Raw genomic sequence first — 14,742 nt, forward strand, 5'->3', positions numbered from 1 at the left:
CAGAACTAACAAAAGCAGAGTGAAGGGGCATCCAGGCTGCCATTCAAAGGATTTCAAGAAAAATAGCCGTTAAGTCTGTGGCCATAAAAATGAAACTGTTCTTAATAGTATATAAGCACCTCGTGGCACAGAACCAAAATGCTGAACAGCAAGGTTTAAAGTATATTCTCCACAAACCTTTTATTCATTAGCCATTTATCTTCTGGAACAAAGAAGAGAACACTCAAGAGAACACCATGTCTCTGTGGCCTGTGACAGCTATGCTGTCACGCAACGAGGCCCTCCATGCCTTTTGTATCCACCAATGCCCCTGCCTCTAAACGCCCTGTCACCACCAGCCAATAGCCCCAGGGTGTCTGGGTAACAGACTGTGGCAGTGCTGTAGTCCCATGGTCAGATCTACAGTCTCTGTCACTAACTGATAGTGTGACCTTGAGCAAGACCAACTCTCTGGCCTGCCTCCTTTTATCAAACAGCATATCTCAGCTCAGAAGGTCATGCAAGGATAAAATGCAAAAGCATAACAATTTTAGAAAAAAGGATTCAATTCATTAAAAATACAAAATACTGCTTTTATCAAAATGAACCAGAGAGGAGTAAGGAGGAAATTTTGCCCGAATTAAACCTTTATTCCATGCGCAAGCACTCAATGACCATTCATCTCAATAATTCGAGTAACTAACTTCCCCAGAAATCTCCAATCAAAGCACACTGTAGTTCTCACCTGCAGGTCCGAGGTTTCCCATGCCAATGCCTTTATTCAGGTGATTGGCATCAATTGGCTGTCCTCCTGGGCCTAACCCCATGCCAATACCACCAAGTCCGTCTGAAAGGAAAAGAGAAAAGTCCGAAATGTAGATTCTGCTTACTTAGAAACCATGACCTTCCAAGGCAAAGAGAGTCTTTGTTTATAGTGTCGTAAATGTCACACTCCATTCCAACCCACCCACCTCCAAGAGCAAACCCAGGGCCTAATTCATAATTCAACACTGCTACATTTGGCAGCTATTCCTTTCAAGGCTTAACTTTTCAATTATAGATTGGAGTTTGTGATATGTATAAAACAAGGGCAACTGAAAATTACAGAGAATTATGAACAGCTCAAATGTAAGAATCACATACACTTATTCGTTTCCCTAAATCTCAAATTGAGAAATGTTTGATTAAAACAGGCAATTAAGGGGGTGCCTGGCTCAGTCGGTCCGACTTCAGATCAGGTCATGATCTCAGGGTTTTGGGGTTCAAGCCCCAAATAAGGCTCTCTGCTGTCAGCATGGACCCCACTTCGGATCCTCTGCCCACCCCCACCCCTGGCTCTGTCCTCCCCCTCACGTTCTCTCTCAAAAATAAGCATTTTTTAAATTAAAAAGGAGAGACACCTGGGCGGCTCGGTCGGTTAAGCATCCAACTCTTGGTTTCAGCTCAGGTCTGCATCTCGTGTTTTATGGATTCAAGCCCCACATCGGGCTCCGTGCTGACAGTGCAGAGCCTACTTGGGATTCTCTCCCTCCCTCTCTGGCCCTCCCTTGCTTGTTCACACACACACACTCTCTCTCTCTCTCTCTCTCTCTCTCTGAATAAACTTAAATAAACAAATAAATAAGGCAGTTAAGGACATGGGTGACCAGCAAGCACAAATACGCCCCATCACCACCTCACTATCTGGACCCCAAAGGACTTTTCCCAAGAAAAAACAATGCTATAAACCAGTCAATTAACACACTGGGCATATACTATTCTCTGACTTTACAGGCAGTTTTGGCAACAATGAAACTAGTGTTATCTTCCTCCCTGAAAACCTACTAACTTGTGGATCAATCAATACCCAGCCCATCTTCAACTCCCTGCCCCAAAAACAAGCAGGGATGTTAAGAATACAGACTGGTCTCAAACTAGCAAACGAGATCAGGCAGTGCAGGGCACCTACGATGCTCTGAGCGACCTTGGTCTAAGGCTTATGCCAAGATCAGGTGAGATATTTTTAAATGGTAACCAAGTTCATTAAAAAAAGGAAAAAAAAAAAAAAGAATAATTTAAAAAGAACCCTGATACCAGTTCCCAAATATTTAATATGTTTAATGGACTTGTGTTTTTAAATTGCATAGAAACAGCAGTGAGAGGTCACCAAGGTTACTTATTCCCTAAGGCTATGAAGTTTGAAGTCCATCCTCTGAAATGTGCTGGGAGACCAAAAGCCATGGATAATGACCTCCCTGGGGCCCAGGGTGTGCCAGCCACGGCTCCCTAACCGCCCTCGGCTCACCTCCTCTAGGCACAGAAGTCAGTAAGAGCCATCGCCCTGATTCTGGGTGATCATGGCAAGTGACTACATTGATTAGGGCAAGGATATGTGGCACTTCTCTAAAAACTATTCATTTCCAACAGATAAGCCAACTATTCTTGAAGCTACTGACCTCCCCTCAAAATCTAACTCATTTACGCTTCCATAATGTTAAACCACAAAGGCACTCATGTTAGTGTTCTGGTCTAGGATCTCATTCAATCCAATCTGACACTGGGCCTCAGGCTTGAGTCCCCACTCCAGATCAGAGGCACTCCCTGGCCCTCCAGACAGACAACCCAACTGCCTCACCTGGTAAGAAGTTCTCCCAACACAGGACAAGCAAGCCCCTCCCCTCCCATCGCCATCTCACTCCCAAGGTTCGTAGGGACTCCCCGGCTCTTCTTGCTGCTAGAGGCCTTCACTCTCACTGCTGTCTGAGCTCAGGCTCCACACAGCCCTGTGGACCTGTCAGAAAAAGTGCCCAAGGCTTCACTAATATGCACCACTTCCATCTCTGAGGTGACTGGTCACCTAGTCTTCCCTGTCACGGCACAGACTTCCACCTGGATGCTTCACGTGACCCCATATAAAACTATGGATTGTTGTACTTCACAAACTGTAAGATGCCCCCCTTCAAAGTGTACAGTTCAGTGATTTTTGGCACATACAACTATCACCACAATCTAATTCATCACCCCAAAAACAACTCTCCAAAGGCAACCACTAGTCTACTTTCTGTACGTGGATTTGCCTTTTCTGGACATTTCCTACAGATGGAATCAAGGTTCATGCACGCCGTGGCAGGCATCAGTACTTGGTTCCTTTTTAGGTCTGAGTAACACTCCATCGTGTAAATCTACCACTTCTCTATCCATTTATCAACTGAAATCCCGCTGCTAGGACACACGCATGAGTGTGTGGTTTTCAGCTCTCTGGAGATAGCAAAGAATGAAACGCTGGGCTATCCGGTGCTAATGAATCTCTTCTGATCCCAAGTGCAACCCGGGATCTGGTTCTTCCTTCCACAGGATACTTTCAAAACACTCACCCACACCCTCTAGGATGTAGTCTGCCTCCTCACCACAAAGTAACCCTAACAACACTTCCTTCCTAAGTTGTGAATCTGTTTATTTTTCATCCTGAAAAGTCTACAGGGGGGAAAAAATACCACAAAATCCTTTTTGAACCTTTTCCTCAAGAATGATCAAGAGAACTACAGAATCACATGGCACAAGCTCAAGGGTAAGTGTCACTCTCCAGTCAGTATCACTCTCCAGTCAGTATTAATCAAATTCAAAATCTAAGCCATACTGAGACACTTACGGGGAAGTTGCTGTGGACGCTCAGGAGGGAAAAAATCTCCCTTTGGTAAGGCCCTCTCATCCTGAAAGAGAAAGTGAATACATCTCAGTATCAAAGCACAGCTTGAAACAACAAAAGATGGAAACAACTCTCAACAACAGAGGACTAGCTAGCTAAATTATGATCCACCCGCCACTAAACAACATGCAAGTGCAGAAAGAAATACAGAGAGTACGCGCACCCTTATGTAAAGAGGGGAAGGACAAAAGTATGCATCCGCGTTACTATGGGGAGTGAATGGGACCTGGGCACAAAGTAAGGGAAAGACTCTCACACTACCTTCATGCTTTTTAAGCCATGTAAAGCAATAATCTATTCAAAAAACTATAGTGAATGTTTTAAGCAACTAAAATGTCTTTTTATAGTTCCCTTTACTTTCTTCCTGAATTTGAGACATAACCAGATTGCCCTGAGCATGTTCTAGTCATGCTTGTATTAATTCACTATTATCCTGGCGCAGCCAAAGCAGGGATAATGTTTACACTGAGGCACTTCAACAGAACCTGAAAGGCCTGTGAATCAAAGACAATTATGTTTACAACAGATAAAATGCTGAACATTACAATGTGATACTCTGAAGAGTGGAACCCCATGGACATAACCATTCTTTGAAACTGATCACTTGCTTGAGCAGGATACACAACTCATCTCCTGACTATGTAACAGACAACTGTGCAAAGGAAAAAATATCTGAAGAGCTGTATGAGCAAGTGTTTGTCATAAATCTGCTCAACATACTGCATCTTATTACCACCTCACACCAGTCAGAGTGGCTAAAATGAGCAAACCAGAGGACTCTAGATGCTGGCGAGGATGTGGAGAAACGGGCGCCCTCCCACTGTTGGTGGGAATGTAAACTGGTGCAGCCCCTCTGGAAAACAGTGTGAAGGTTCCTCAAAAAAAACAACAGAACTCCCCTATGACCCAGCAACAGCACTGCTAGGAATTTACCCAAGGGATATAGGAGTGCTGATGCATAGGAGCACATGTACCCCAATGTTCATAGCAGCACTCTCAACAAGAGCCAAAACATGGAAAGAGCCTAAGTGTCAATCAACGGACAAATGGATCAAGAAGATGTGGTTTATCTATACGATGGAATACTACATGGCAATGAGAAAGAATGAAATCTGGCCATGTGTAGCAACATGGATGGACCTTGAGGGTGTTATGCTGAGTGAAATAAGTCAGGCAGAGAAGGACAAATACCATATGTTTGCACGTATAGGAGGAACTTAACAGAGGACCGTGGGGGAGAAGAAGGGGGGAAACAGTGGGGGAGAGGGAGAGAGGCAAACCATGAGAGACTCTTGAATACTGAGAACAAACTGAGGACTGATAGGTATGGGGGGGAGGGGGGTGATGGGCATGGAGGAGGGCACTTGTGGGGATGAGCACTGGGTGTTATAAGGAAACCAACTTGACAATAAACTATTTGTTAAAAAAAAACAAAAAACAAAAAACCATACTGCATCTTATTTAACTTAGGCTGATCCAAAAATACAGTGTAATAGCTATGTATACTCAATATTCCCATGTTTTTGCTAGACTTATTTGAATATATGATAGAGAAAGAGATCCTATTAACTTACCATTTTCACGTGCATTGGTCTATCAAATAGCAGTTGACCATTAAACATAGCTGATATTACAATTAAGGCTATTTCTCTCAATTCTAGAAACATGCACAGCAGGAGAGAAATACAAAAGAGAAAAATACTCCAATTGCTACCAGACCCTCTGAGTAGTGAATTTATGTGCAATTTTGGATCTTCATTATACTTTTAAAATATGTTTCTATGATAAGCATAAAAGCAACAATTAATAAAGCTCAAGGGATGGGGCAGGGGGGGGGGTTAAGTGTCAGCTTACTCCTTAGGTGTAGAATTCCATTCACAACATCCCACACTTCTCACCAAACTTCCCTCATAGGTACTGGCCTCAGTTTTTAGTATGTGTCCAGTACTATGTTTTCTGAGTAAGATACACGGTAACGGTCTTGTCCAAGTTTAGTGACTATGTTCATGTGTGGCATTCTCCACTGGGACTACAAAGATAAAAACCTCAGGGTAACTAGCTTAGGGTCAGAGAGAGAAGTGTTTCTAGAATGACGTCAATCCACTGGAGAAATACGGCCAAGGACTTATATGTGAAATAACAACTGAATTTCCCTCCAGTGGCACACTCTTTATAGACTTCTCCCTTCAAACCAGACTCTAAAATGATTAACACTGGAAAAGACCGCTCAGGGACACGTGCCTGGTTTCTGTGAAGTACTGAATCAATTCCATCACAGGCATCTTTTAAATTCCACAGCAATGCGTTCCCTATGGTCACTTGGGAAATACTAACACACAGTTACCACTCCCCTCCCTCCCCGCCCCAAAACCTGAATATGCAACATTTAAGGCCAAACTGTTCACCAAGAGTTGAATTCTGATAAAAAGGATACATATAGCTTGTACAGCTTCAATGGACTGTTCAAAAGTAACAGTGCCTATTCCACGACTTTTTCCATCTTTATCCTCAAGAATGTCTGCTCGGACCACCACACCAGCCATACTAAAAACTTCCTTCAGTTTCTTCCAGCCAACTTTATAATCCAGCTAATCAAGAGAAAGGAGAGAAAATTCTCAATGTAGACATCTCAAGAAAAAACATTCTGAACACACAACATATTGAATACAAAATGCTCTGGTTGGAAACAAACATTTAAATACAATGTCACAGGGGCGCCTAGGTGGCTCAATCAGTTGAGGGACCAACTCAATTCTGGTTCTGGTCATGATCCCTACAGCCTTGGGATCGAGAGCCCTGCGCTAGGCATAGAGCCTGTATGAGATTCTCTCTCTCCCTCTGCCACTCTCCCCTGCTTGTGCACTCTCTCTGAAGTAATAATTTAATTAATAAATAAAAATAACATCACAAGGACTTATCCACTGCAGAATTTTTTTTTGTTTTTTATTTATTTTTGAGACAGAGAGACACAGAGCATGAGTGGGGGAGGGGCAGAGAGAGAGGGAGACAGAGAATTTGAAAACAGGCTCCAGGCTCTGAGCTGTCAGCACAGAACCCGACGTGGGGCTCAAACCCATGAACCGCAAGATCATGACCTGAGCCCAAGTCAGACGCTCAACCGACGGAGCCACCTAGGCGCCCCACTGCCGAATTTTCCTGAGAGGATTATGAAGCCTGGCCTTAACTGCTAGTTACTGTCTCTTCTCCGAAAGAACAGGTTAAATCACCTCCTGCTTTTTAAGTTACCGCTTACGCCTACTTTGTGAACATAAAAAAAAAAAAAAAAAAAGTGTCCCCTGGCTAAAAGTATTTCCTTTTGCAAATGGCAAAGGCACGAGCTTTCATCCTAGACCCAACAAGAGGAAGGATGGAAGTGTAAGCCTGGTCCGCACACTGCTCTGCCTGCACCCACAGGGAATACACACTCAGCTGCCACTTCTATAACCAGCAAAAACCAATAAACACGACCCCAATGGGACCATGGTCAAGCCTGTGACTTATCACTACACATGGTCACTATGGGACAAAGCCCAACTTCAAAACTGTTTTGTTTTTAAACAGATCAAGAAGAAAGCATTACCCTCTTTTAAACTGTTCTTCTCAACTACCAGAACTACCTCTATAACATATCAGCCAAACTTTCATAAAGTTCTGATTTTCTACTTTAGACAATGTTTCAGTTTACTTACATTTGCTACAAATACTGTGCTTCCAAGTCTTCCAGCCTGTAATGCATGGATAATCTCATTTGGGATGTTAGGATTATTTAGGATACTGGGTGGGATATTAATCATTCCTGGGCCACCTGGTCCCATACCCATCCCACCAGTCGTAGCCATCACCTTTTGCATTGCTCTCCTGGCATGTTCACCATCAGGATCCTAAAACAAGCACAAAAGTGTTACATTTAACTGACCCAATGACAACTAAGACAGTGATTTCACAAAAAATGATATTCCCAAAACTCCAGAGACTGAGAGGTTGTTTGGGAAGTATTTCTTGAAATCTATAACAAGAAATTCAAAGGAACTCAACCATCAGGTTACGAAGAATTCCAGCCAAAGGAATGAGGAAAAAAGTGTCAAATTTAGCTATCATTTGAACTAAAGGGAGGGGGAGGGTGGCAGATGACATGATTAGTTGACAAAACATAGAACACTTCCAGACTGAAATAAGATCCTCACAGGCTTGGTACAGTTGCATTCCACTAATTTTCAATGGGGTTCTGGCATTTCTGCTATCCTCATCAGTGATTTTCCCCAAAGTTTGAAAACGCAGTTCTAGATCACCGAGGTAACTCCATCCTTCATGTTATGCAGGCGTCTGACTCGTGTAAGGTCGGACAGGTGTGTGAAAGTCTGGCATTGACACTAGTCTTGAACTCTTTGCCCTTTCATGTGTCTCTTCAGCACCAAGAAACCTTAACCCCTAGTGCGCTCTCCTGAGCTCTAAATACACTGATCTTCCTCTAAGAAGAGGTTTAAAAAAAAAAAAAAAAAAAAGTCAGTCAGGGAGGGTTTAATCACAAAAACTTCCCGCTTTCTCATGGGAGAGAAGGTATTTGGTTTAGATTAAATACGAAAGTGGATTTGAGTAATGATAAACTCGCTTTAGAGAAGAAAAAAGATGGGCTAAGATAGGGTTCAGGCTGGGTAAAACTGAAGGTGTAGAATCCCTTAAAACACCTACACACAAGACACACACACCAACCAGGGGCTCAGTCTGAGCGGCCCTGGTCGATAAAACAAGATAGGCTGGTCTCAGACAAATCACAGACATCGGGAAGAGAGTCAGCTGCTGCTCAGGATGTGCTCCACCATTATTCCAATTCCAAGTTCCTACGGGAGTGACTACTGAAGCCCGTGACTGACCCTCTTCGTTAAAAACAACAGGTTGGTCGGCTCCGTGAAATGTAGTCAAGGATTATTTTTGTCTTTTCCTAATTCCAAACAGGGACAACTCGACAATTATAAATGATATCCACATTGTTTCAAGAGCTTACTTCTTTGACTTTCAGTGGTCTTCCACTCAGACTATGCTTGTTTAGAACTTCGGCAGCTTTTTTCATGCTTTCTTCCATCTTGAATTCAACAACGCTATGAAGAGCCAAAAGGAGATGAGTGAAACCAGTCCTACGGTTTAGAAGGCTCAATTGCCAATAAGTAACTAGACAATACTTACGCACATCCCTTTGGAGGAGGCCACAGACCAGTCAGAAGAGCAAGGAAAGGAGGGGAGAAAAGAAAAGAAAAACATAGTAAATATCAATGACAGTTTTATCTAAATTAAAAATATGATTTATATAACAAGGTTAGTTTTTATATTAGCCCTTCTAAGGGGAAGCTCACAGGAATGTCTCGCCTAGCCTTCCTCATTAAAAACTGGGCTCCTCGTTACCTCCTCTGCCTGCACATTACCAGCATTGCACTATAGCTGCTGAGGTTATAATAAGCAGACCTAAATTCAGGTTCTCCAAGAAATCACACAAACTTTAGATCTGCTTCTCTGTACTCAAATCAATTCCTTATCATACTCCTCCTAAATCCATCCCTTCCATAAATTAAAGCTCATCCTTTTGATTATCCTAAGCCATTCTATTGCACGACAAAATAATTTATTTTCTCTTTAAACTAGGCCAATTTTAAACATTCAGGTTTTAATAAATTGTTTTACAATTTACTGGCACAAAGGCAACTTTTCGGAATCTTTGGTTCACACAACTTTCAAATTCAGCAAACGACCAAGAGTAACATTTTCTAGACAAGAACACACGTTTTACATTGATATACCACCGCTACAATTCCATGCATAATTCACACACAGCCAATTCCTCTGTTAACAAAGAGACAATGCTGCTATTGGTCCCCAGTTATCCAAATTGGGCATCCAAACAGAATACCAAAAAGCTCTTTGGCCAGCCATTTGGAAAAGCGGGACTCCCATTTGCAAATCCCCTCCCACCCCACTCAAATGTTTGGCAAAAATCAAACATAGCTACTATAACATGAGCACTCACTGCCTTCCTGATTTCATTCGATTCCACGCCACCATACAGTTACATTTTTCAAGTAGTAAATCCACAGAAGAAATTCTCTCAGACACTTACCCTTGACTTTCCTTCAGCGTCCATTAAGAGCTCCACGTATGTTACCTCACCAACTACAAATCAGTTTCCAGACGACACATAAACCAAGGGAGAAAAGCCAAGAAAACAATGGGAATTTAGAACAATCATCAGCAACCTTGTATGGAGCCTCTGCCTTATAAGAAAGCCCAGAAACACTCCATATTCTCTAAACCACCAAACTAGGCATTACAGGTGTGCAGTAAAAGTAGGTGAGACTCGTTAACAATTATGTCCTTGATTTTCCTCCCACCACAAACAAGCTATTTCCACAGATTTCCGTATCAATTTCCCTGTCTGAAATACTCATTCATGACTAGAGGCAATCCAAATCTACAGGAAAGAGGTCTGCATGATTCATTTTTTTTGGGGAAAGGAGGAAAACAGTTTTGCACGTACACTCTTACTGGTGAAAGCAGGTAAGCAGCACCCAAGCCGCAATGCCACTGAACTGAGCTCAAATGCTAAATCCAAGGATCCGCGTGTACACATGCCCAAAGGCGCACACAGCTTGGGCAGCTACAGGAGTGCACATTGCCCTGCAGTCAGGAGGGCCACGCGTGTAGTATAACGCTGCTGTTATCGCGAAATTCTTAATTTTTTAAAAAGAGGCCTCGCATTTTCATTTTGCTCGGAGCCCCACAAAATCTGTAGCTGGTCCTGCACACAGCACCAGGCTCCATAATGGTCAGAAGTAAGATGTTTGCATATCCGATGGCAAAACCAGAGCAGCACCTGGATTCTCTTCAGTGAATTAAGCCAGGCTTTTATACCTCCTGTCTTTCATTGGGAAGGTTGAGAAAGCAAAGATAAATGCGAATTTAGAGCTCAGTTCACAACTAAACAGTTAAAAAGAGACAGGATTCTAATCTACACAAAGGTGGGGAGGGGGTTAAAAATGAAATCTTTCAAAAGATTCGGCAGATTTTCCTCAAGGTTTGGATTGCCAATTCATGACCACCATGACCAGATATTAGAACCCATCAAGAAGACAACCACCAAAATGGCTGCTGAACTTGAAGATGGCGCAAAGGGAACAGAAATTTAAAGTGTTAACTTGGAGAAAACAGTCTCTAAGCAGGCTCTCCAAAGTCAAGCAAGCGCTTTTGTCCTCAGGAATATCCTTTTTGAAAAAGGATTATCTTTATGACAGTAAAGCCTTCTCCAAATCAGTGTTCAAGTTTGGTTTAACAGTACAAGGGTAAAACAAACCTCTTAACGGCCTTGACAAGTCCTGCCTATTCTAATTCATTTGTCCAAAGGAGATTTAAATTATAAGGAATTTAAAATACATCAAGGATTTAAATGTAAAGTAGGATAAAATTATTTTTAAAATAAAATTAAGAATTTGAAGGGCATATTTATTAGTAATATATTTGCATGGCAGTTGACAACAAGAAGGCCAAGTGTTCAAAGTCACCTCCCCTTGTCCTTTTTTGGAACGTTACAGAACCAAACCAGCACTTTGCACAAAACAGGAAGGAGAATCAGTGCAAAGAAATGAAGAATGGAAACAGGGGAAGGTGTAATTTAACTGTTGGGAGTATGTACTCCTGGGGGGTAAACTGAAAATGATCACAGCCAAGGGACAGTCATACAAATTGGCTTTATTTTACCCTTACAAAGGGAAGGAATCCAAAAAAGCTGTGGCCATTCCTGAGGCCATGTTTTTAAACAGCCATTCATTTCAACAGCAGCAGCCATTTGAGGACCAACAGCCTTTATCTCCACTTTGATAAAAATGCCAAATAGTGTCAGGACAGTGACGAGACCTCAAATATATTCTCTACAAGCGGGGACTACCACCTAGTGACCTTAAGAATAATCGCAATCCCTAACTCAAGACAACTGTAACTATGTTGTCAGAATTCAAATACTGTTGCATTGGATACTTCCTAATCCGTGTCCATAAAGACACTTTGTCAATAAACTGTCATTGCAACCTAGAAACCAAACAAGTCCAAACCAAACTTTTTTCCAAAAAGCCAGGTTTAGAAATTAGGGCTTTTCCCACTTAACGTTCTAGTGATGGCACACATCCAACTTCAATTCTTAGCACCAAAACTTTGTTTAAAATGTCCCTTATTTTTTCCCCCCTAATGGTATAGTTGTTTCGTAAAAAAAACAAAAAATTACATTAAAAAAACCCTCCATCCTATCCCGCTAGCCATAGGTTAGGCAGTCACTGTGGCTCTAGCACAAGCAGTGCTGTTTCCAAGGACCATTAATGATAACCGTGTCCCTCATAAATTCCCACTCTCTACCCTGAGAGACCGCATCAATTCAGAGATATAAGCAAATCAGCATTAAAAGATGTGCAACAGGTGTTAGTTCACACTTCCGGAGAGGAAGATGATGATGAAGACTGCCTCTCTTTTTTGTTCTACAGAATTAAAACAAAGACCTGTTTAGTCAGTGCAACTAACAACAAAACTCTGAAGGTAAAATTTGCCAACCATGCATAGTCTGGTCACACCCAATGAAATTACGTTTAAAAGAGCAAATCCACCAGAACACATGAGTTAGGACTGAGAGGCAGAGTTAACAAACTGGCGGTAGCCAAGTCTCTCCGAAATGGAACTCGCAGGTACTGATGAAAAATACTGTTGTTGCTCTCCCTTCCTCAACATGGATGGAATCTATGGGCTCTCAAGAGAAGGTGCTAGGAAATCCTTCTGAGCTTTAAACCTCAAAACATCTATACAAAAACACTATCACTTCGAAAAGTCTAAGAGCAAATCACCTACCTTTATTTTAAAATGCTCCAAGTCACCTTTAACCAACATTTACATAGATTATTAAAAACATTGCCTCAAGAATAAAACACATCATGAGGATAAGCAAAATGAACAAGTAACCCAAAATGAAGTCAGGAAGTCTCTAGGAGCTACTGTGATTCAACACCCTTGCACATATTTTAATTACAAAGAGTACTTGTTTCTGTGTTCTCATTTGCTCTGAAACTGACAAAATAAATAAAGAGGGTGTATGGAGGCCAAAACTTCACTGAAAAGAATTCATATGTGAAAAGGCCTATAATTTAAAAGATGGGGCTGAAGGGAGAAGGCTCATAAGTAGGGTATGTTATCAAACACATTCACCTCAAACACATTCAACTCTCAGGGGGCTGCTCTATTAGAGGGGTGCATGGAACAAATGCGGAATTTAATGGGAGAGCCCGTGTCTTTAATACACAGACCACTTGAAACGTGGCAAAATAATTATTCTACACATGTCTATTTAATTTAATGGATAAGCTGGATAATTATCAAGCCCATTCTTGCTACTTTTGTAGCAACAGCAGAGGAGCACCACTTCTCTTACTGGACCAAAATCTACCAAGTAAGCTAAGGCAGGCTGTGCTGTCCAGGTTCAAGACCAGTACCCACAGATATAGATGCTTTAGCGTAACACATCTTTACAAAATGCAGGCTGAATTTCCAAAATAGGAAAACAGGAAGGAATAAAGGGACTGGATATGGATTTTTACTTAAATTGAAAATAAAGTTCGGCTCCATAAATCCACAATGTAGGCTGTCTTCAAGAGCCAGCGGAGACTTTCTTCTGGACTATACTTGCCCTCTGGGCCTCAGTTTTCTGTGGCCGGAATCTGAAATTTACTCAGAGTGATGCATTCAATGAGGAAAGGATTAAGTGCTTAAAGAAATCCTTGCTTACACAGGTTAACCTGACTGCTGATAAACTTGGGATTGATTGAGAGTAAACTCCATCATGGACTTTCCTTTATTCTTCCAACTGTGCTGATGTTTACTCAGGGCAGGTCCAGCTCAGGCCTGTCTGGTTACAACCGCCACCGTCACCGTCACCTCCCCCCCCCACCTCAATGGTGCCAACTCCCTGGTTAGGCCAGGAGAACAAGAAGCCCAGTAAGCAGCTTTCTGCACCCACGCAGGACTTCCCAGCAACAAAGCACAACACTAAGGGTAAATTTCCAAGATCACCATTCGCCCAGTCCATGAGATCAAACACTTTTGACGTGATCCCTATCTATCAAGTGATGAAAACTGAGTGACTGGCAGACTGACTGTGAAATCATTTTCAAACCTGGTGTGACAATTGTCAATTCAAATTTCCTATCACCCTGACTCTCAATTTGTTTTCAACCCACCAACTCCATGGCATTCACAACAGCCATTTATTTGTTTCATGTAACATTTCTGTTAAAAATAAACACGGTCAAGAGAAAGGACAATAGAAACCTTTCCCTTGTTCCATCAGGACACTTAGAACAGGAAGAGGAAAGTCCAGGACTCAATTCTATGGGCTGTGAAAACTGTTGAATCCACATCCCTGACTGATATAGGGGGCTGGGGGGTAATGAGCAAATGGGCAGAGCTCAGGACAAACAAAGCTCTCGATGCATTTTCTCTTTAAACTCAGCGATGCTGATTTCATGATAGTGCCACCAAAGAGCTGGGCACCAAACAAGCTTTGTGACCCCATCCAGGGGAAAAGGCAAAGTGACCAATTCACATAATACACGTTATGGATAAGATGTCCTAGAATGTTGCTAAAGCTAAAACTTAAGACAGGACAATAAACACCTGGTGGCCATGAATGGGGGTAGAGATCAGGAATCACGGAGGTGTACAAGAGGCAATCTCAAGCATGATTAGCCTTAGAAAAGCTCTGGTCATCCTACTTCAAAGCAACTATTTTAGTTCTGAGAGGCGTCAATTAGACAGCGCTGTAGTGAGAGACAGGAGAGTTTCCAGACCTTTCAGTTGAAGACAACTAATAAAGCTTATTCTGCTGGTTTTGTGAAACAGCAAAACTCTTAAAAGGGAGACCAATAAAAAGTGTCTGATTATAACACGGCAGGTCTCTGCAGCTGCTCCACTCTGGAGATTATCTTGAGACTGATGCTTTTGGGGTGTTAATAGCCCCTAGCTGTGGTAACAAGCCTTCAAAAAATAAACTTACTTGCAATAGG

The 14,742-nt window shown here is 42.2% G+C and overlaps 1 protein-coding gene across 5 annotated transcripts in view; it reads right to left on the reverse strand.

Annotated features, from left to right (window-relative positions):
* The window catches only part of HNRNPM (heterogeneous nuclear ribonucleoprotein M), a 40,236-nt gene that overhangs the window by 13,575 nt on the left and 11,919 nt on the right, over positions 1-14,742 (reverse strand). For 3 of the 5 annotated variants that reach the window (XM_039251650.1, XM_039251651.1, XM_039251649.1), the window contains exons 3-10: positions 9,771-9,823; positions 8,846-8,853; positions 8,667-8,760; positions 7,354-7,545; positions 6,099-6,252; positions 5,239-5,288; positions 3,608-3,668; positions 725-826 (exon numbers count right to left, since the gene is read on the reverse strand). In XM_039251650.1, the coding sequence (XP_039107581.1) occupies positions 725-826; positions 3,608-3,668; positions 5,239-5,288; positions 6,099-6,252; positions 7,354-7,545; positions 8,667-8,760; positions 8,846-8,853; positions 9,771-9,823 (714 nt within the window). The remainder of the gene's footprint in view (positions 1-724; positions 827-3,607; positions 3,669-5,238; positions 5,289-6,098; positions 6,253-7,353; positions 7,546-8,666; positions 8,761-8,845; positions 8,854-9,770; positions 9,824-14,742) is intronic. The other 2 variants (XM_039251652.1, XM_039251653.1) reach the window with 2 other exon arrangements.

Source organism: Hyaena hyaena, unplaced genomic scaffold (assembly GCF_003009895.1).
Source record: "Hyaena hyaena isolate Hyena2069 unplaced genomic scaffold, ASM300989v1 scaffold_396, whole genome shotgun sequence".
In the NCBI taxonomy this organism is placed as follows: domain Eukaryota; kingdom Metazoa; phylum Chordata; class Mammalia; order Carnivora; family Hyaenidae; genus Hyaena; species Hyaena hyaena.